The 23957-nt window shown below is 40.6% G+C and overlaps 1 protein-coding gene across 1 annotated transcript; it reads right to left on the reverse strand.

Annotated features, from left to right (window-relative positions):
• Window positions 1–875: 875 nt before the first annotated feature.
• Window positions 876–10638, reverse strand: LOC133276370 (hyaluronidase-1-like). The gene is made up of 3 exons (XM_061467087.1): window positions 9721–10638; window positions 2526–2615; window positions 876–1498 (listed from the first exon to the last, which is right to left on the reverse strand). Exons 1-3 carry the CDS (start codon window positions 10636–10638, stop codon window positions 1070–1072), a joined length of 1437 nt encoding a protein of 478 aa, XP_061323071.1. The 3' UTR covers window positions 876–1069.
• Between the last annotated feature and the right edge of the window lie 13319 nt (window positions 10639–23957).

Genomic DNA, 23957 nt, shown 5'->3' on the forward strand with positions numbered 1-23957 from the left:
TAGTCTTCTACTTCAGACAACTTGGCAATGAGGATGCAGAACTGGGCTTTCAGTTCTTCACAGAAATATCCAGGTAGATATACTACCAGAAACACTCATGCTCTTCTGTGTGAAGTGGTAACCTAGACTAAAGAAGAGCTGTTGGGCAAATTTACACCTGACGTAACTGACAGACTTTAACTACGGACTTTATAATAAAGCTCTGCCAATGTACCCTAATAGAGAATATACACCACAGACTGAATCAGGAATACTACCCCTTTACCCATAGCATTTTTGTCGCTTGTATAAACTTCCTACAGAATTGCAGAACTTTAGCTGATGAAGACCTTATGTCAGTTTAATTGAATTTATGCTATCTAAATAAATTGTGTATGTAAGTCACAAGTTTATTCTTATACGCCTACAGAAATAATGCAAACACTGTAAAAAGTGACACACAACATTTTAAAAACACATTTCACTGACACAGTGCATGAGCATTACAGCATTTTCACATTGCTTCTTGTTTCAGAACACAGGACACCATAATACAAATCAGGAGCATCCAGTTTGAATACAGACCTACACTGGTGACAAGTACTTAGCAAAACTGGGCTAATAATTTCTATGCTCTCAGTACACTAAAGTATGTGTAAGTTCCCCTTGAAGTTTAGCAAACTCTGAACTGAATAAAAGATCTAAAGTAGAATGTATACAATCAAAAAGTATTCGTAAAGGTAAAACATCCTAGCTTTAGTTTAAAGGAAGAGTTCTTAACAACTGTCAGTTTTTCTCAACTTTAATATTTTATTTAACTTTTTTACTGATGTAAAGCTTTCACTGCCAGAGCAGAAGCTTTCTCTATTGAACATATGAGTAAAACATGAGTTAAAAGTAAAGGAGCTAGTAAAAAAGAGGGGGCTGCTTTCAAAATGCTTAATGTCTGAAGCAATTTCAGGAATGGCAGATGACGAAAACAGCAATAACTGTTTAATCAACAATGCCTTTTCCCCATGCAATAAAAATTGGCTAAGAAACAGAACCCTTAGTGGCACCATTTCTTATTTCCTTGCACTGCCTCAGAAGACTAGTGTGTGGTACAGAGCAGAATAAGCTGCATGACGGCTAAGAGGAAGACATAAGGCTTTTGTTTTCTTGATCTACTGAACACAATGTGAACCCACCGTTCCATTAGCCTTTGTTCAGGCAGTTCACAAAATATTCCTGTCCAGCCCTGGTAACACTGGCAGATAAATCTCTGCCTCATGGCTTCAATACTCTCCAGGCTGGGTTCACCAGTCACCTGAAACTTGAGGCCTCTCTCTGAGTGACGGGCTTGGATCTTGAAATTAGTGGGTGACAAATGGAGGTAAGCAGAAGATTCACTGGTTTTGCGGATACATCTTCCATTCTTCTTGCAAAGGACTTTGCTACAGAGTTTGGCTGCTGATGTCACATTAATAACATAATGTCCTAAGGGTCCATCAATGTACCGTTTCACAGTTGAACAGCTCTCCTGTAGATAATAAAAGACCATGACACATTTCTCAGTAGCTAGCATTATGTCCAAATTTATTATATTTAAGAAGATGCTAGTAAAAAACTGTTCTTGGCTAAAGTAACCTGTTGAGATAAATCTCGTTGGATTTATGTACTGGAGTTTAAACAAGCTTACTTCCATGGGTAAGATTAACAAAGTAAAGTATTAACCTTTACTACCTTGTCTACTTGGATGCTTGGTAGAAACATCCAATATTAGACTAGGGAGGAGTCCTAGTAAGCAGAAAGAGAGTTTATATGCTAATCTGAGACTACTTAATTCCTTAAGTAGAGATTTCTGGTAATTGCTAACAAGGAACAGTGCCTGGGACCAATAGGTTTTAAAGCACATATAGAACCACCACTTTGGTGTTCATCTCTCCAACTCCTTCAGTTTACAAGGAGCCACGGCATTTTCAGAAACCAACACAGAAGTTGCTGCAATTGCAGCTACAAAGTCCCAGTTCATATTTTCCCCTTGTTCTGCCCAAGTCAGCAGTGCTTTTCCAGGGACTCCAGCAGGAAGAGAGCAGACTGCATGAAAAGTGGAGTAGGCACCAAAGCCCAGCCCAGGTTTAGAAGCAGGGGCTTGTCTGTCGTTTCTTCTGCAGAACCCCAGTGCAGCCTCCTGCCACCTCCATCACTTCAAGAAGGATTATTTATGAAAGCTTGAAGAACCTGGGAGGAGGAGATAGTCCTTGCAGAACAAGGTAAAACAAACTGTGCTTATGTTCATATGTTATTGTTTCAAAATATGTCTTTCCTCTAACCTGGACTCGTTATTCCATGATGCTACAAATGAGCTGCCCAAAGCAATGTTCTCTGAAGCAATGGGATTTCTCAGTCTGACAAAAGTATAGGACTAATGAGACCTGAAGGTAGCACTAAACCATGATCCTCAGCTGATGACTTTAATAAAGATAGGTAGGTGCTGTGGTGTGCATGGTGGCAGGGAAGAGGTATTGAGGTGATTCCTAAATACTAATAAACTGATACAGACCTACCTTTGAGCTGGCGTATTGCATACTGCCCCAGAGAACAACTCCAGCTGCTCCCAAAGCTGCACTTTCACCAATGGTATTTACCAGATCCCTCTGAAAAAAAAAGGCCAAAACCGGACATCAGAAAACCAAAGATACAAAAATAAAAGTAAAAATGAACAAGGATATGGGTATCAGTTCCCACCCCACCATGAGGAGACATTGGTCGTGTGGTATATTCTTCACAATAAAATCACTATTTAGTTTAGCGAGCTCCTCTATGTGTCTCACAGGTTTGCATAGGTTGCATTCATGAATGTGACTAGTAAATAATTATTCACAAGGGGTCCTCCAACAAACCTGGTGGAGTAAGAATTTAATGATCTATTTTGTCTACCAGCCTTTGAATGATTGCCATACCTACATAGGCACCATTTTTGGCAAATGATGACAAGTATGATCACACATCATTGGAGTACCCTTATAGCGTCTAGTTGCAGTTGATAGGCTCTAGGCAGGAGTCTAACTTCTGCTGCTTTAGCCATACCGATAGAGTTAAAGAGCTGCTGTTACTACCAGCATGAATGCCATTATTCCAGGAAACATATATTTGAAAAATAAGCCTCTTCCAGTGCTACACAGTGCCAATACTTGCACACTGACTTAACCATGTCCAGTTTTAGAGCTGCACCAATAAGCAGTGGAGTTGTAACAATAGCAGTAACACAGCTTTACCAGCTACAGACTGTGTAGAACAGGAGTCACTGGTGCCTTGCCAACAACCTAGCAACATACCTTATAAGTGTCTTAAAGACATTCCACGAGACTGTGACTGTTGTGTCTAGAGAAATGCAATTAAGTCTCAGAAAATATGGTGGAAGGATCTTCTTCCACCCTCAAATTTCAAAGCGTGATCAATTACATCCAAAACCATTTCTGTCTATAAGTAGTGATAACAAAGTAGTTCCTGATCAGTGTTTGTAATGACAGATATTACAGTATTTGATGAAGAAAGAGCAACTTCCTTTAAAAAGATACTGATGGTCTTTGATATAGTCTTTTTACCTGTTTTTAGAAGAATACAATCCAAAAGACCAGACAAATTATCACAGTTTGGTGCTGGCACCTCAGAAATGCAAAATGGCAAAGTGGAAGAGCCATGTTATTATTGTTAATTACTACTAAATAATTTATTTCACTATGTAAGTGGGCCTGTTGTTTTTCCAGTGCATAGTTAAGGAGTCCCCATTCCTGAAGCATTTATGGCCTGAGAGATAAATGACCCTGGACACTTGACCCTCAACTAAAGGTTGGAGAAACCAGTACCCCAAAACTTGCAGAAGTATGAAAAAGCAGAGCTTCCCTCTTGGCTCTTAGTGTAAGATTCAGAGTGCTATAATTGGCCTTGCCTGAAATTCATGTTGCTGCTGATCATCCAAGCTGATTTTTAGAGAATGTCATTACTCTTAGAAGTATACAGTCTGATGTTAGTTTTATAAAAGGATAGTGGTGAGGGATGCAGGTGTTACTTTTATGTGTGAGGGTTTTTTCCTATGGGAATTTAATTTATCAATTAAAAAAAAATATGTGAATTAAGGATCAAAATATTAAATGCTAAGAGAATGAGAAATACAGCCTGACCTCTTGGTAATGAGGATCCTCAGGCTTTCCTCATCTGTAAGCATTTTATGAAGATTACCCAGATACAAAGGCTGATCTGTGATTCTACATTTGTCACATGATGGTTGAATGATTTAGCACTAACATGGTTCATATCTCAGTAACAAATTAATGAAACCTTTTCAGACAGACAAAATAAATAATCAATAGATATTTAGCACTGATGTATGAGCTAAGACCTGAGCAAGCCCCAAAATAAAGATTTTATAAGTAAGCAATATGCTATAAGAGTTAGGGTGCTTGACCTAAGTCAGTAAATCCAGTTTTTATGCCCTCATGTTCCACCTCTTTCTTTTGTTACTTTCTAGAAATAGTTTAGACTGAGATCCACAAAGGAATTTCAGCATTTCATGTCTAATTCATATGGATATAAAATAATCAAAAAAGAGCATGACCCTTAAAGTTCACCTAGTCCTCTGGGTGTGTGAAGCCCAGTGACACTGGTAATTTCACAACTGAAGCTCTCAAGACACCTACACTTCCACTTTCATCCCACACCTTGAATCACCACTTTGCCAATGCTGAGAAACTCAGCACTTTTCTCAGGTTAAGGCCAAAATCTGGCATTTGATTGGAATTCATGTTCCCCTAGGGATGCTTAAACGATTCTTGTAGCACCTACACAGGTGTTGATGCTGGTAAGAACAGGAGCTCACTGAAAAACAAAAATTGTACGAGCCCTCATATAAACACTTTTCTTTCACCTTACATTTCTACTTTTTGTATCCTTTAAGACAAAGGCTGAGTGCTAAGAGTCTTCCACAGGAGGAAAGAGAATTAGAAAGACATGGGCTGAATTTTTCTTTCTTCTCCTATGTTTAAAAGGTACATCATTTCCAGCTAACCCTCCAGCATGGGCTACTCTCACAGTGAGGTTACACAGTGTTCCGAGGGGTGCCGTTTCTTTTTCTGATGCCATTTAACTTTACTCCAATTCAATACAGGTTTAGTGGAGAGCAAAAGAAACAAAAGGGAACCTGAATGCAACTTATGATGAATTCAGCTTAATAATTAGGTGTCCTGGGTTCAGCAGTAGCAGTCATTTTTCTCCTCCTTGGTAGCTGGTGCAGTACAGTGTTTTGACTTTCAGCTCGGGAACAGAGCTGATAACAATGATGTTTTGGTTTGGCCAAGGACTTTGTGAGCCTCATGCTCTGCCAGGGAGGAGGGGAAGCCGGGAGGAAGCAGAGACAGGACACCTGACCCAAACTGACCAAAGAGGTATTCCATACCACAGCACGTCATGTCCAGGAGGTAACGGAGAGTTAGCCGGAAGGGCTGGGAGACTGCAGGGTTGGAGGAGGTATCAGTCAGTGCTTGGTCGGGCTGGGGGGGCAAGTTATCAGTCAGCTGGTGGTGAGGTGCTGTATTCTCTTCCCTTGTTATTTCCTTTATCATTATTATTATTGGTGGTAGCAGTAGTGATTTGTGTTATACCTTAGTTACTAAACTGTTCTTATTTTAACCTGTGGGAGTTGCATTCTTTTCGATTCTCCTCTCCATCCCTCCAGGAGTAGGGGGAGAGCAAGAAGCAGAGGGGAGTGAGTGAACGAGCCCTCTGACTGGTTTTAAACCACAACATTAGGTAACTTGCCCAAAAGGAAAGAAGTAAGAATTCTGACTGTAACTTCTAGACCTGGTTATGTCTTTTACTGAATGAGTGACTCTCATTCGGTATCTCAAAAGCCATTATCACAGAAAGGCTTTTCTCTGAATAATCTATAAACAGGAGGTTGCACCACATTCTTTATTTTTGCTCTCTCATATACTTGTAACTTTTGGTCTGGTGATTTCTTAACTCTTTCCTGGTGTCTAACACTGGGTGCTGGATTCATCCTGACGAGCCTGGGAAGAGAACGGAGCCAAGAGCTCCCACACCAGAGGTGGGCAGCAGTCACCCAGAAAGGGTGACACCACCACCACCCTCCCCTGCCACAGACAGGGTTAGAAAATGAAAGTTTCACCCACATTTGTGTATTTTTAGGAAAGGAAAGCTATGTGCCTCTCATAATGGATGAGAGTGGGAGCAGAGATAGGGAGGTACCTCTGTGAAGCCCCAAGTGAGGCACACAAGTTCTACCAGCAGCCTCAGACACAGCAGTCCTGATTTTGGGATTGAACCTAGCACCGCTTATCATGCAGCACAGCTTGGCATTAGTGGGAGCTCATTGGCACAGCTCTTCTGTCTGAGATTAAGAAGTACCTCATATGGAAGAATACATGCAAGTTTAAAAAATGTTAGCTATCATTTTAAATATGAGCATCTTGACATTTTTCTAGGTGGAGAATCCTATTTCACTCCTTGTACCAGACCCTCATCCATCCATGTTAGAGTACTGTCCTGGGGAGGCAATTTTATGGGTCAGCTGCCACTGAAGTGTCTGATATTTCTCCAAGTGATAAACAAGTCAACAAAGCCTCTTCCCTTCTGATGCTCATTCTCGTTCAAGCTTTTGGGGGCAGTGTGCAACAACCAAAGATCCTCAAGATTATGCTGGGCTATCTCCAAGCAGAGAGTTGATTTGGCAGGGAAAAAGAAGCTTTAGTTTCTATCAGTGCTTCTCCATATTCTGATCAGCCAACTGACTGCATCAGACAGTAAAAAAATAGGAGGTGCACTAAGACATTTCAGTTTTAGAGCCTTAGAGGAAGCAGGACAGTCAGTTCTAGCTGCATGCTGAGGAAAGATAAATAAATCTGTAATCTTTCCTTTAAATTTTGACCAGTCTTAGTTACAGACGTGATTTTTCTGTATTCAGGAATGGCTGCACAAGCCTGGGGTGGTCGCAGGGAATGACCTCTGTACACATGCACACCTGTTAATTGGAGAACACTATCTGTAGGTGAACGAGAGAACTGTTATTCATTATTCACCATTTGTGAGTTGTCATCCTGCTCTATTAATGACTCCAGCCATCTACTCAGGAAGCACAGATGTTACTGTATTATCTTCCCTCTCCCACACACTTCAGTGGATTGTCAAGGCAGATAGTTTCTAAATACTCTACAGATGGCAAACTGCTTCTAGGTAGTTCATAATGATCAGGATCCCAATTCAGAATTTATGAATTGTTTCCAAGAAAAAAAGCAGAACGAATTTCTCAGACACCTTATACTCAACTCACCTGATTTCCAGGTGCAGGCAGGGTGAAAGGTACAGCACACATAACTACAGCATCTGCTTAGGACCTGGGTCTTACATCTTTCTGGAGGTCTGCTAGACCAGTGTCTCTCCCTCAGTGACTTTGACTCACAACCATTCTATATTCTTCCACTGTGATATTCAGTGTATTTCATGTTTTGTCCAGAAGAGCTCATACACAAAGCTTGAATGTGGCAGGAATTATTTCTGTTGCACCAGAATATCACAGCTCTGATGGAACTTGATGGAGCAGGGCAGCAGTTCTCCTGACCCAGTCCCTGTCAGAGCTCAGTTATCTTTTATCCTGCTATCCCAGTTTTAATATGGCCATTAAGCCTGGATGTTATTTTACTGCACTGTCTCCTTTCCTTGCAACATTCATGCACATCATTGCTGGAGCTCAGAGTTTTCATGCCTTGTCTGTAGGTCTGTGAGCATCACTTGTGGGCATGTCATAGATCAAATGAGAAGCTCCAGTCTAGTCTAAAATCTGAACACACAAACTGGTATTTAAAAGACCTTGATGGCTTCAGGGATATGAAGGAAACCAAGAACATTATTTTCCTATCATTCCTATTTAGAGTTTTCTGAAGTGCAACCCCGAAAGTTCCTGTCAGTCCCCGAGCTGTTCACACATAGCCTGGAGACATGTCAAGCCCTGACCCATGGCTGACTGCAGAGCTGGGTTCTGTCCTTATTAGAAAATATGTAGTAGAGTATAACCCAAAGGTGTTTCTCTGGCTACACAGGCATCTTCCTTGGCTGCAGAGTTGTAAAGTGATCTTTAAAGCATCCAAAAGTAAATGGCTACATGCAATTGAAAAACGGGCCAGTGAGTTAGAAAGTATAACATAGGAGGAATGTCATATTGCTGCTGTACTGTTCAGAAAATAGCTTTAGGTAAAACAATAACTTTATACCACCACAGATTTTGAACTTGAGCATAACTGGTAACAGCATATTAGTTTTCATACCTCTCAGTAATGTCTGTGGTATTTTTGTGTCAATCAAAAGACTATTTTATATTATAAAAATGTACTATTACAGACTGCAGTTGAAGAGTGTTTAATTATTTCACAGCCTAGGTTCTTCAGTGAAGGTGTTCTGGGTGAAATCCTGCCTGTACTGACCCCAGTGGCCCCTTGCCTTCAGCAGCAACCTTGCTGATTTGAAATCCCATGTTTTCTGAGTCAGTTAGGACGTGTAGTTTCCATATCACACAGAAAATAGCTCCAAAGAGTTCCCAGTTGCTCAAAAATGAGGCAGACTGAATTCATGATTGCTTCTGTGCACCATTTGGTTCCTGGGGGCAGCCTGAAACTCTTCTCAGGTTGCTAGGGCTCCACTGCACCTCCCCAGCTCCAGCTCCAGGCTGAAGCCATGTGCAGCCTGGGGTTTGCTGGACTGACTTGCTTTTTCCCTTAACTCTTCTCTCCCTCTGGCTGTTCTGGTTTGAGTCAAGAACTTGTCTCTATCAGCCACAGAAGCAAGCTCTCACACAGCTCTCCATAAACCAAAGGGAAGGAGCACCCCCAGATGCCCTGAGCTGTCAAAGGGTCTGCCCCAGATTCCTTCCCCTCTTAGGGAATTGATAGAGATCAAAGTAAAACTTTTGGAACTTGGGAAATTAATAAGCATCTGTGCCTCTCTATTATGTGCATAAACAGGCAGAGCCACAATCATTACACATCCAGAAAGTCTGGGGTTTGTAAGCATGTATTTTTACCATCAATGTTGTGAACAGTGTATATTTATTGCACTTGGTCATTAGTTGAAGGAACATTGCATGACTCAAAAACTTGGTTTCTTTATTAAATGAACTCCGCAGTGTTAGCACTAAATGTTGGATCGTGAAGATATTTGAACATGTTGTACCTCTGAAAAGAGAGATGGCCAACGCTTACCATGCAGGAGTTAGGAACTCCAGGCCAGACTACTGTACTTGACTATACTTGAATATACTATTCAGTATATTTCTATACTGAATGAATTTATGTTCAGATAAACAAAAAAGTCCTGAGGCTCCTTTCTTATGAAAGTTTATCTTTCCATTACACTAATTAGTTTTAAACTTCATGAAAATTTGTCAAGTTCATTTCACAAGCTGTCCTGAAGAATTAAAATATTGGAATGAATTACTTCCTTAAGGAAATGGTTTATTTGTACTTTCTTTCTAAATTACTCTCATTAAAAATATATGATGTTATCCTACAGAAGTAGACCAAAGCACTGCAGTATTAACTCTTGAAAGGTGTAGAGATTGTACAGTACTTCTTTTTAGAGGGTCCACCTTAAATGTGAAAAACAGTAAGTGTTGTTATAGAAGAAAAAATTTTAGCAAGTATTTTTTCTAAGAGGCTTTTTCTACTCTCTACATTTCTAAAATTGTCTGCTTACCTCTGTTAAAACATGAAAAGTATAGGCATAAAATGGTCTGGAGTAAACAAACACAGGCAAAACATAGTCTTTTCTAGCCATTGAGGCAACACGTATTGCCTCCTTAACCCGATAGTGAACAAATTTTAGTGCGTTTGGACTTGACTTCAGTATATAATCCAGGTATATAGAAGGGTAGAGAGCAGTGCTTTCCTTCCACAGCCAGAGCAGGAGGTCATTGCGCTCAGACTCAATGGCTGGGCATTTCCCTGTGTATGTTTGAGGGTGTTCTTTGTAATCGTAATTGTAGCAGTCTGGGTAAAGGTAGTAACCCCACAAACCATTTGGTCTCATGTGCTCAGCCAGAAGGATGGTGTTGTTCATGAAACTCTTGCCAGCATCTTCAAATTCCTCTTTAGCCACTTTCCTAATTCTGTCCTCTGACCACTGAGGATGCCGTCTCCTAACCATCTCAAGAGACTTATTTCTATATATGCTTTTGTTGCCCCAGTTCCTATCCCACTGGGGCCTCCAGTTTTCCCAGTCAATGACTGCAAGTCCCTGGAATTTCTTCATGGGTATGCAGTAGTCAATGTCAGACTTTGCTTTATTGAGGTGTTTGATAAGACTTTCATTCTGGGGCACCCCTCCATTGACAGGATCTCCATTATCTGAGTAATAGGGATAGTATCCCAGATGCGTGTGATAGAAGATTGTCACATTGGATCCACTCAGAGTCTCATTGGTGTTGGATACAATGTCAAAAATACTGAGATCCAGGTCCACCTTGTACCGCAGCCTGCACTGCTCGGTCGGCGCGTTCCAAACAACCATGAAAGGCTTGTGCAGAACCAGAGGGGCCCGTGCCGGCTTCGGCAGCTGAGCATCAATCATAGCGAGCAGCACTGACACTGCTAACCATCTGACCCAAGCATCCATGGCATGGGGCTTTTCTGGGAAACTGTTATGGTGTGTCTTTGAAAAGAAAAATCAAACAAGACATGTTAGAAGGGCAGTAGCCACCCTGGAGGCAGATAGGATGGCAAGGGGATGTCTTTTGGTTTGATCTGCTTATGTTAGCATTATACCCAGCACAGAGAAAAGTGCAAAACTGTAGTCTTGTAAGAATTAAGCCTATTATCAAATGCTGTCAAAGACTTTTTCATCGACTTCACTGTCTGGAAGTCTATTCTGATGCTCAGCTTTTTTATGTCTTTCCCTCTCATCCAGACATCTCCCACAGCTGATTCAGACCTTTCCTTAACACTTATTTGCTCCCTGATGTGTATAAAAAAAAATAGCTAATGAAAGAATAACTTAAAAAAAACAATATGAAGATGAATGTGCTGATCATTTGAAACTTCAAGCTTCCAAGCTACCGGTCTGCTACAGTCTAGACTTGCCTAGAATGTTGTTACAGTGGGGCTAATGCCTTCTTTAATATCTGTATATGCTAATGGTCACAATAGGAAAAGTAATTTAAACAAAAGTCAGACACTTGTAACTCACACAAATTAATCGGGAACTCAGAAATGCTGCAATTTTCAGCATATCTGAAAAAAAAACCAACCCAAACTGTATTGCTACCTACACTTGAATTTAATTTTCTTTTTCTAAATGAATAAATGCAATAGTGATAACCAGTCTTCAGGCTAAGAGGGTGATACTATTAATGACTTAATGGTTTAAGCTACTGATTATACTGAAAGCAAATTAAATATCAGTATATTAAAGAGAAACAATTATGTTAAGTAGATCTGAATTAGCCAAAAAAGCATGCTCCATCTTTAAAAAAAGGGACCTAGTCTGTAGCAGTAGGGGCCTATTAGCGTTAATTATTCCTTTCAGGATGTGCTGTTACCACTGACTGTCACATTGGCTTGGGGACTATCAGTACTCTGGGAGGCGGAAGAGCAGCAGGGCTGCTGGCACCTCCGCCACCCCAGCCCCACTTTGCACCCCATGGGGCAGCTGTCCACCCTCTGCCTGCCGTCAGGTGCTCCAGAATACTGCTCCTGCTTCTTCCCCAAAGAAGGACAGCTCAGCCCTGTCCTGCGGCTGTCATTCAGGTCTCTTTGCTGGGGAATACAGTGCCTGTTATTGGGGCTGATGAGCAAACACTACACAGTGGGGTCCAGCTGATAAATCAGCCTGAATCCAGAGATGATAAAAATTGCTTGCTGTTACGAATATTACCACATCTATAGTATAACATGGTTTATCCTCTCAATTGTTATATCTGTCAAGTTTCTCCAGTTTAGTCACATGTTAAACTACTGCAATCACTTTCTGCAGTGCGGATTCAGTTCATGAACTAGCCATGTGAATTTGAAATGTCCTGAAACTGGGCATTTTCTTACTTTACATCCATTTTTATTCACTTCTTTCCTTGCCTGTAAGGTCAGACCCAACGATCTTACTGTAATTAGCCTAGCTTCACTTGTCGCTAGTATTTTTTCACTCGGATAACACCAGTTAATATCCTAACTTTTCCTAGACAAGGAAAGCTCTTTGCACATACCCATCCATTAGTCCACGGCTGGGATCTGTAGGTTTCTTGCTTTCCAAACCACTGCAGTCAACACACCACTCTAATATGATTTTTTAGTACTCCTTGGATATTACCTTTTAATCTGTAATGGGATGCCAGATATACAGGAAGGCTGCAGGTACCCTTATCCAAATCTGCCAGCAGGCTTATTAAAGAAAGACACTTTTTCACTGTTGGAAAATTTGTTGGCTTTCAAAAGTATTAAAATCCAGTATTTCTCCCCCTGTAATTTGCCCTTCCTTGCCATTCTTCCATCCTCTGGGTTTAATGTTTCTTCTATCTGCTGATGCTCTCCTGATCTTCTGCCTTTCCCTAAAGTCTCTACTTGTCTTTTTGTCTCCGATAGAACTGCCTTTCTCTCCTCTGTCCCCAGCCTTGTGTTTTCCCATCCTCAGTTCCAGAAAACCATTGAGCCTTCCAGACCTGTGGCCTGGTACACGAGAACCTTCCCAGAAGGTGGAGGAAGGCAATCTGCAGTAAACAGTGGCTAGTGACAGCAAAGTGAAGAGCAGGAGGACTTCAAGAAGCTGCCAGGCAGGAACACTCTGGGAGCAAGTCCTTGTTGGCAAGCTAGGGATTTATGTTCTTGTTTCCTTGCCTGCTCTGTGGCTGCTTGCTTTGCCTGCCTAAATATAGATTTAGCACCCAAGTTTGGAAACTTTGCACACAATCGTTTAGATCCTATCAAGGATAATATCCTTAAGTGAAATGGGCCATTGCTACAGGCCATTAGGCTGGTGCTACCTACATGCCTGTGGGAAAAGGATGCCAGGTTATTTTCACTTCACCGATCTGCCGGAAGGAAGTCATGTGCTTGAAACTGGTATCTTTTTCTGTTTTCCTGCAGAGTCTTGCATAATCATCTAAGTAATACCATAGGCTGAGAAAACACAAAGAACAACAACAACAAAAGCCACCAAAACTCTTTTCCTTCCTGTTTTATGCAAACTGATGAATACATCACAGGACTTTGCACTCATTCTTTAATGCAGCAAACTCACTTTGTACATCTGCAAGGGTTTTTTCATGATTTGGGCTGGATCGCTTTGTGAGAACAAGCTTATAATATAAACAAAGGTTTTCTTAAAAAGCGATAGCTCAGATGAAATGGGAGGAGCACCAGGAGGGAGATAAAAGACCTTTAGTGGATTTCTGTGGAGGAAAAAATCTGGGAAAAGATCCCAGCTGCTTGTTCCCACAATCCAAATGCTGATACTGCTCAGCCTTGTGTTATTATGTAGATATAATTAGATCTTTTTGTCAGGTATAATGACTAATACAGTACAGTTCTTGCCTAGATCTGACAGCCCTAAGCATTACAATATTGCAGATAATAAATCATAGCAAAGATAAGCCAGGAAATAACAGTACAGGATAATGTTAAGTCATATTTTTAGTTCCTGGCTAATTCTTGTCACTGTCCCTGGCAAGGTTTTAAAATCAGAGTATCACAGAATGGTTGAGGTTGGGAGAGACCTCTGGGTGACATCTGGTCCAACCCCCTGCTCAAGCAGGATCACCTAGAGCTGGGTATTTGGGACCACGTACTTCACAAGTAACAAAATGAAAATGTTTATCTCAGGACATGTTGAATAGTTCTCAAGGGTCTTTTGAATGGATTGACCAAATCTTCCTTGAAGTCATGAAGAAGCCTGGATACCTCGCTCAGCTGCAGACATGCAGATGTCTGCATCTGCAAGCTGAATCCCACAAAAAAGAAGGGCAAGAATCTTTCTGATCATGTTTAAGCTATTTAGAAGTTAGAGGTCTGGTCAAGGACCATTCAGGGTCCTCCAGTGAATACTGAACACTTCCCAAAGCTACTATAAATTCCTACATCCTATGGAAGTAGTCACTCAGCTGTCTGCATTAACCTAGAAAAGGAGGTGTCAACTGCCTAGGTGACATGCCTATCTTTTATATGGCTAAAGCATCTCACTTTTCCTGCTACTTTCTATTACACACAGGAGATATTCCCATATGCAAAATTCCTTAAAGAGGAAACAATTCAAAAAGATTGTGCTTTCAAAGAGTTCCATTCCAGTTGCATTAATCTGCAATTAATTCTGATGTTATTTGCTTGTTTTTTCTTCAAAAAGCCACCTGAAGCCAAGTGAAACAAGTTTTCAAAGAAGCAAGTAAGCCTATAGTTCTGAAAGAGGCAAAAAAATTATCTGTTCTCTCACAAATGCACAAAAGGACCTCTAAGCAAGAACAAAACATCTTTTATCACAGTTTCCACTGCTGTATCTTTGGACTTTTTAGTTTCATGCATCGGCACTAATTGGGACTGCTTTAAACACTGGGGTTTTTAATGAGCACAGACACTAACAGTTCCTTCTTGAAGCATATTATCAACCTTAATCCAAATTCTCCCATTTTTCTGATTCAATGGAGTATTATCATGGTTAATTTAACTTTCCAAAGATGCACATAGCTTTCTGAGGCACAACAATTTTTCAGAGCAGAAACTGTTCTCAGTGTTTCTGCTCTATATTCTAAAAACAAAAATGAATTCTTCATAAGTGAAAGAAATGGGGGCTGATCACAAATCTGTTAAGTTGATGAGGTTGTTTTTTTTATTGTATTCAGGAAACTTTGGATCATGTCTGCACAAAAAACATGCAGTTTTCTATTTGCATCAGTTTCTGCTATGCAGTTTAGCATGAGCATGTTACGGCTGGATTTCAATAAATCCTTTGATAAGTGTGGTGAAATTCAGTATTTCTTGGCTAGTAAAAACAAGTTTGTTTCTGCATATTCTTTTCTTCATTTTTATAAGAAGAAACAAGAGAACATTTGCTTTTCCCAAGCAGATGCTGTTAAATTAGTCAAACCTTTATTTCAACTGTGTTTATTGGTCAGAATTCCACCGTATTTCTATTTCCAAATAGTTGATAACAGCTGAACTAAACATCCTAATTGCACACTTTCATTCCAAAATAAAGAGCTTAAAATTAGTAAAAAATACAGACTCGCACCCTAAAGAGACATATTTGTGCACCATGTATTCCAATATAATGGGGCTTTGAGCAACCTGGTCTAGTGGAAGGTGTCCCTGTCTATGGCAGGGAGTTTAGAACTGGGTGATCTCTAAGGTCCCTTCCAAAACAAACCGTTCTACAATCCTATGCTTGCAGCTTTCTTTACAAATGAATAAAAGTACAAAAAAAACCCATACAGTTGACTCTTTCTTTAGGAATTTGTATTACAGTTCACTTCCAATAGTTGAACACAGACACCAGATTGCACGACACAGTGCAGCATCTCTTTATTTTTGTGCAAAATGCATGAGAATAAATTCAGAGAGCAAGGAAATGGGCATTCAGGCCCATGCTATCACTGCTGACATTTTTGTAAACTGTGGATTATTCACCTTAAAGCAAATGGAAAGTGCCAGAGGACATTCTCAGATGTGTGCCACAGCTTTACAGTAAGTCATATTTGGGCCAGAGATCTGCTTAGGCATTTCCTGTTTAGCTTTATTGTTTCTCTTATGTGGAGCTTGCATCATGCCTTAAATTGAGAGAAAAGACTGTAAGGAAGCATGGGAACAAAGGAGAAAAGCATTGGTAATAAGAAGATATTCTTTCCATGGAACACATAATTCACTCCTATTAACAATAACCACTTTAATATTTCACGTGTCATGTTCTAACCTAGTCTAACATCTTTGTTGGATAGTTGTCAGAGGCCAGACTCTTACATTTTTACACACATTGTTTCTTATGCCAAGACATAGCACTAGTACTAAGAAAACTGAGGGCTACTCAGCACAATAAATGCTGAGGGCATTTTACCCCACCTTTGGCTGTAGTGCTGGTTCCATTGAAGTACAATTCCATCCTTAAAGTACTTTCAAGCCAGTATAACCTTCAGTAAAACCAGGAGATTTGTAACTTTTCATTTCCAGTTTGACATTCATTTCCAGAATGACAGAGATTTTAGTTGTGTTTAAAAGCAAGAAACAATGGCATGGGATAGTGAAGGTCATGCTATTCCACCTATCCCAGCTATCACAGCTCCTTGCTACCAGTAACAAACCCTCAGCATAGCCTGCACCCAGCTGCATCCATTGCATAAGGCTTTGCCATCAAAGAGTTCTTTTGTCTATGTAGTTATGGCTTAGGGTCTCGTTACTTCCAGATCTCACAGAGACAGGTAAAGACACCTGCATCTGTGCATTGTCACCAAAGCACCACTGGTAAAACATTTGACCTTTCCCCTTCCACATGTGCAGTTCTGGCACCCTAAACATCTACTGGCCCAGTGCTCTAGTGCTGCAACAGCTCTGCAAATTGTCCCAAATGCCTTCATATCCCATTTTTGGAGCCTGCATCCTTTTCTTTTGGATCTGGCTGTTCAAGGCTGGGCACCAGCTGGTCAGTCACAAATGGGGGTGTGTGGATCAGCTTGTCCTTGCTTTGTGCTCACATACAGGCAGTGGAAGCTGCCAGGGCCTGTGATTTCCTTCCCCCCGGCTCTTCTCCCTTACTGACCCACTGCCTTTAACAGAAGGAACTCAAAGTGTTTCTGAAATGTTAATTCTTAATTTCCCTCTGGAGAGAAAAACGTTCCCTATTGGGATACTGAAAGTTTTAAGTGATTTACTAATGAATCAATGACAGAGGGAAAATTAAGATACAGGTCACGGCTCCCAGTACTATTTTAGTTAAAAGATTGTCCTGTCATTTTATATCACTGCAGATTATTGCTGACACTTTGAATACCAGGGAAATATAAAGTAATATGGTTAAATCTGTCTGTGCAGTAGAGGGAGATTAAATGTGTATGTGCCACAAACAGTTTTTCAATCACTGAAGGATTGAGTAAAATAAGTATTTTTTGATTGGATGAAAGTACATAAAATCTAGAGCATTAAACCATTTTACATAGCTAATACATGATTTTAGATTGTATCTAATATATGAAACACTGATCTATTTTTTTATTAAGAAGCCTGATGTATTGTTATTTTTAATTCCATTCCATCTGCTTGTATTGCATTATAAACTGAAGACAAATATATCGTAGAAAAAATATTCTCAATATTTAAAGTTGTGAAATTTATGTTAAAACTATAACCTTTTCTATGCAATTTTAATATTTATTTCTTCCCCAGTATGCAAAGAATAAAGGGGGAAAATAAATTGTGGGGTTTTGGCTTCTTGAGGAGCCATATTGATTGTCAGGGCTGTTAAAGCCTTAACACCTTGAATAATTAAGACTAATGTCCTCAGCAGTGTTCACTGTACCATTCTTCTGGCTCTGACCCTTGGCAGGTGAAAAGTGCCGACCAACAGTATTCTGAAAAGAAGTTTTTACTGTTTTATAGGTTTTCCATTTATTTTATTACTAAATACTTTCAGCTGAAGATCACGAACATCAATTGGCACTAATGGAATACATCCTACCTTCTGGCATGTCATTTTAATAGTTTATAAGAATGTATGAATGGGTAATACTGTACAATCAATAATGCATAAGTTTACATTGTTGCAAAGCATTAAAGTTTACCTTCTTTCACACCATCTGCTTAATTCACACATTCACTTTCTGAAAGGTTTATTGCTATTAGAGGCACTTATAAGAGAGAAAATTAAGTCAATTTGATAATACAGAGAATTCCTACAATCAGGGCTTGGCTTATTCCAGAGAAAATGCTGTAAGCTAAATTAACTTTAGTGCTCTCAAAGATAAATTCTGCTTTCAGATGGTGTAATTCAAGAAAATTCAATTGAAATTAATTGAGGGGTGTAAATCTGGAAATATTCCAGATGAATTAATGAAGTTATTAAGCATTTATAATCTTGTGAGAGGAAAAATGTGTCATTTAAAAAAACCCTCGTATGTTGGCAAATGCTTAAAACAGTTGTGTATTTCCACTGTAAATCTCTGCTTAAAGTGAATAATTCCTATTCTTTGGATAACAATAAAGAGAATATTGCTTTGCTGCACAGAAACTCAGGACAATTTGAGAACTATGCAAAAAGCATTTGAGGTGAAATTAACTAAAGACTTTATTTGCATACCAATACACAGCTTGTCTGGCATCTACCCTGTCTCAAATAGATGAATTAAAAATATCTCTAGCTCTGCAAATACCCAGCACAATATATGAACACAAATCATCGACAAACAGAACCCATTGCCAAACAACTAACTGCATCCTCCTCTGGGCTCCTTTTGAGGTTATTTTAAAACACACTGTTTGTAGGTGAGGGACTGCCTTACTGTCAGTCATCTTAAAACAACTGCCCAGAATGGTTTGCTTATAATGGAAGAAGCATTTTTTTTTTATCGTTCATATGGAATTAAATACACAACCAACACATGATTAGCTGCTTTCTAGGTGCATAGCATTGCATGCACAGATCAGTGTGTTTAAGTATTGAGTAATCAAATTCTGAAATACCTTTAAAGTCAAAACATTACTCTTGTTTCTCAAATGTACATTTTATTGACAGAGAGCTTTTCAAGATCAGTTTTCTAATTAAAAATTGCTGTTACACATTGGAGTGTAAAGCACCGAATTTGACAGAAAAAAAAAAGAAGAAATATAGTCCAAAATTGACATGCTACAGAAAAAAAAAACCAAACATAGAAAGCCTTCCTAACTGGTAGATTATAATCAGAACTTAAAATTTTGTCTTTACTGATTATTAATTGAGGAAATAACATGGCACTTACCTCTATTAAATCAGTGAAAAGCAGAAAACTTTGGCGGAACAATTTACAACAGCTGATGTGTTTGTCCCAGGAATGTGCTCTTCCTAATGAGTGGGCTTTTAACTAATGAGAAACCAAGAGCATCTGAAGATAAGGGCAGAATTTTACATAAAAAACTCACCATGTCATTGCAAAATAAGCAAATAAATTCATTCAAAAGTTAGCTGCATTACTTGTAAGCAGCCTGGCTCTTGCTCTAAAAATTTTGTATTGCCTACATTTATGGCCTGATAAGAGAACTATCAGACTGGTATTTGGGAAGGATTAAGTTGTGTATTGAGAGTTACATGCTCTGGACTCAACAGCAACAGGAATTAACAGCAGGGACAGCTTGGTCACTGTGGCGCAGGGAGAAGCAGGGATGCTTTCAAAACCAGGCACATAAAATGGTTCAGGAAGAGCTATTTAGAGAACTGTCTGGATGGCCAGAGCTAAAGAGTTGTGGTGAATAGAATTAAATCGAGTTGGCTGCTGGTCACAAGTGGTGTTCCCCAGGGCTCAGTACTGGGGCCAGTTCTGTTTAATATCTTTATCAATTAGCTGGACGAGGGATCGAGTGCACCCTCACTAAGTTTGCAGATGACACAAAGTTGGACAGGAGTGTTGATCTGCTGGAGGGGAGGAAGGCTCTGAAGAGGGATCTGGACAGGCAGGATCGATGGGCTGTGGCCAATGGTGAGAGGTTCAACAACACTCAGTGCCAGGTCTTGCACTTGGGTCACAACAACCCCATGCAATGCTACAGGCTTTGGGAAGAGCGGCTGGAAAGATACTCAGTGGAAAAGGACCTGGAGGTGTTGGTGGACAGTGGCTGAACATGAGTCAGCTTGTGCCCAGGCAGCCAAGAAGGCCAACAGCATCCTGGCTTGTATCAGAGACAGAGTAGCCAGCAGGGCCAGAGAAAGGATCCTCTCCCTGTACTCAGCACTGGTGAGGCTGCACCTTGAATCCTGTGTTCAGTTCTGGACCTCTCACTACAAGACAGACATCTAGGTGCTGGAGCATGTCCAAAGAAGATCGGTGAAGTTGGGGAAGGGCCTAGAGCACAAGTCCTGTGAGGAGCAGATGAGGGAACTGGGGTGGTTTAGTCTGGAGAAAAGGAGGCTAAGGGGGACTTTATCGCTCTCTACAACTGCCTGAAAGGAGGTTGGAGAGAGCTGGTTGTTGGTCTCTTCTCCCAGGCAACAAGCAATAGAACAAGAGGAAATGGCCTCCAGTTACATGAGGGGAGGTTTAGATCAGATATTTGGAAAAATTTCTTCACCGCAAGGGTTGTCAGGCATTGGAATAGGCTGCCGAAGGAAGCGGTTGAGTCACCATCATGGGAGGTATCTAAAGACATGTAGATGTGACACTTAGAGACATGGTTTAGCGGTGGACTTGGTATGTTAACAGTTGGACTTGAAGATCTTAAGGGTCTTTTCCAAGCTAATTGATTCTATTATTCTATGATTTAGGCACATGCCTCCCTAAAACTTAACCTGAAATGCTCAGTCTTTGCTATTCCCTGAACATGGCACCTGCAAGTGGACCCCAGGGACCAGTGGCTGAGTGCCACAGGATGTTGTGAGTGACCAAAGCAAGGCAGGAGGGACCAGCTCCTCAAAGAGGCTTTTAAAATGATTCAGTGTGACAACAGCTTAAACAGCTACATCTTAGCTCAATGACCAGTCAAAACCCCATTAGATGTATAAGGATAGAAGGAGTCCCTGCACAAAGAAGTATGATGATCAAAGGCATTTGTGTATTAGTGCAGACAAGGATGTCAGAAATGTCCATATCCCCATGTGGGAACTGCAAAGTGCAAAAGAAGGAAACCCTGGGTTTCCTCATCTTGTCAAGCATGACTGTGCCATTTAAGTATTAAATTTGAAATAAATACAGGAAACAAGTACAGAGAATTTTTGGAACAACTACAGACATTTTTGTTGTTGTTGTTGCTGCCACATTTGTCTCTGAATCTGTACAGCTATTTGAATTAAATAGGAAACAAGTAGCTCCTTGAGCCCTGGGAATAATAAAGGCAAGTTTACTACTGGCCTGTGCCTTATCCTTAACTGAGCTCCAACCTAAGATTTCCCAAGGCTGAGGTATGTACAGTGGATCTGTCCTGCTCTGGTTCCAGCTTGCAGCATGTCTCCTTTTTTTTCTTGGCTTTTACTCAGCAGGTTGTTTCCACCAATGGGTAGAGATGAGATGACCTGAGACCTGAGCCCCTCCTGATGTTTGCTGTGAGAAAAGGACATGCAATTACACAGACAGGCAGACTTGGGCCTGTTCCGTGCTTCGGCATCCCTTCTACAATTGAAAGGCTGAAATAACTTCTCATTACTGACTGTTGCCCCACACCTTCTGTAGGTATGCTAGGGGGTGCATTTAACAGCTGTCCCAGCCATGCCACACTGCTGAGGTGCCCCTCACCAGCCCTGCAAGGTTCCCATCCTGGAGCCACAGCATGCGGGCTCACCCGGCCAGCACGGCTCTTCCTGAGCACCTGCCAGGATTCAGCACCAACTTGTTCAAAACAAAGCACAATTTATTCACCTAAAATAGAACACAGCACAAAGGGTAACATTAAACAGATGGCTCCTCATACTTGGCCTTACATCTGTCTTCCTTTTTAAACCATTGTAAAGGTCTCTTCAGCCCAATTATCTCAGTCTGTAGGTTCAGGAGTGGGGACCAACCTGATACATGTGTGAAATGCCTCTTTCTCATGGTATTTCTTGCTGTGTCTTTCCTTTGGACAGTGGCTGCTAACCCAGGTGCTGCCCACCTCCCCCTTACTATACCATTTACCCTGCCAGCCCTGCAGTGATACCTCCCCTTTACCTTAATTCTTGTTCTGGGTCCCATTTCACTCCAGTAAACATTTTCCTTTTTCTTATCCTGCACTCAGGTGGGACAATATGAAGCAAAGGAATAATTCAAAAGCAACTGATTTCCATTATTCTCTTTGTTTTATCTGTTCAAACACATGAAGAATAACTTTTCACTTAAATGCTATTAAAAATATCAGTTTGTAAAATATATGCAAGCTGTGCACATGTACTTGGTTTATATACATATGTAGGTAAAATCTTTGGTGTAATCTAAAAATAGACCTGAACACACTTAGAGTGGTAGGGTGGAAAAAAAGGCTCAGATAAGCCAGTGGAAAGTATCGCATTTTTTTAACTAAAGTGGGAAAAACAATGAATTCGACATAAATGGCTGGCACCTGTGAAAATACTACTCCAGGGTTTTACTCAGAACCACACAGGGAAGTGAATCCTACAGGATAAACAGGAGACAAAGCCAACTCAGGAACTTGCTTCTTCAAGGCATCACAAGTCATTGAGGGCAGTGCACTGAGCTGCTGGAGCAAAATGAACCCCTCCAACCACTGGAGGAAAAAGCCAGGAAGAGCAAGAAGTGTGTGTTCAGGATCATGAAACAGCCCCAACAACCCAGACCGGAAGAAGCAGGTTTGAGAACAAGCAGTGTCTGTTTTGTAATGCTACTTGATGGCAGTACTAGTACTTAGTAAAAGTCAGTGTAATACTCCAACCCACCAAAGGTTTTCAGCTTTCTTTCCACCCACACTTGTGTGGGCACTAAGACCTCAGGGGGTTTTGTTGCTGTTATTTTTACTCGATGTAGTTACCTTCAGTATTTGAGAAATGGAGACCACGAGGGAGGTGCAACAATAGCCATGAGTCAGCAGCTATCAATTCCTGCCATCTGACAAAGGAGTGCCTGTCCACCTATATAAGTAATTCTGACACGGAGGAGGAGAATGACACCAGGATTTGCAGTCTGGCTCCTGCCAACCTCTCCTGTGCAGCACAAAGCTAAATCTGAAAGCCCAGAGAAGCCTTGCTGTGTCTCCCTGAACTTGGGTGGTGGGCATCTACATCAGGAGCCTTCCCAAGTTCTGCTCCTTCTTGGCAACCAGACCTCACCCCAGCCATCCAGAAAAGGTCCTGTAGGAAGAAGGAACAACGGGCTGCAGCAGAAGAGAGGGAGCTATAGGGACAGACTGTCGGGGGAATAATTCAGGGAGGGACTTATGCCTTGGATTTCTGTGTATTACAAATGAAACCAAGATCTTTAATGGAAGGAATTTGAGGACAAAAGCTATACTTTATGTAGAGTGGTATTTGTTTAGAGCTCAAAAGGAAGCTCAGCCTCTTATTACCCATCTAAAAATAATGACATTTTTACTTCAAATTTCATTCCTCAGAACGATAATCCAGCTTCCTATGCACTGAGAGAGAAATACCTCAGGAAATCACATTAGGAATATGGGTTGCAACATGAATAAAATTCAGTCTGTTCTCAAATGCAGAATTGGTTGGGTTTTGGTTTATTGGGTTGGTTTTTTTTCCAGATAACAGACAAAAAAATTAGAATGTATGTTTCCTAATTAATTATCAAATAGTTATTAATATTAGTGTTTAAAGACAATAACAAAACTATGAAGTCTTGATGTATATTAAAATCCAGGTTCTACAACACATCACAAATGCATTCTGAACATAAATGCTTCTAAAAAGCTCACGTCTTATTAAACAACTGGACTGATGTAGCAATCCTATGTAGAATATACATCTAGTAACAAAATTACTTTGAAGAACTTTAGAAAAATTTAAATTCAACACTGCCTACAGAATAGCTCCTTATGCTCCACAGCTGAGAAGGCTGAGAAGCGCTCTGCGAATTACCCAGTAATAGATTGAGTTTTAACACTGATTTCTAAATAAATGTTTCCCAGTTGATTAGACCTGTGGGCCACGGGCTTCACCTCAAGTCCATACATGTCCCTGAACTGAATTCCACTCCCAAGGATCTATTTTATTTAAGGTTAATGTGAAGTAAGAGGGCTCATGCCCTTATGGCCAGATTTAAAAATCACATCGTTGCCTAAAGATGCAAACAGGCATTTACTGACATTGCTAAATGCAGTTGAACCAATTGGGCCTCATAGGACTAAGTC

The sequence above is a fragment of the Pezoporus flaviventris genome, unplaced genomic scaffold, assembly GCF_033815535.1.
Source record: "Pezoporus flaviventris isolate CSIRO_AGI_PZ_B2104156 unplaced genomic scaffold, CSIRO_AGI_Pfla_v1 ptg000045l, whole genome shotgun sequence".
Taxonomy (NCBI): Eukaryota; Metazoa; Chordata; class Aves; order Psittaciformes; family Psittacidae; genus Pezoporus; species Pezoporus flaviventris.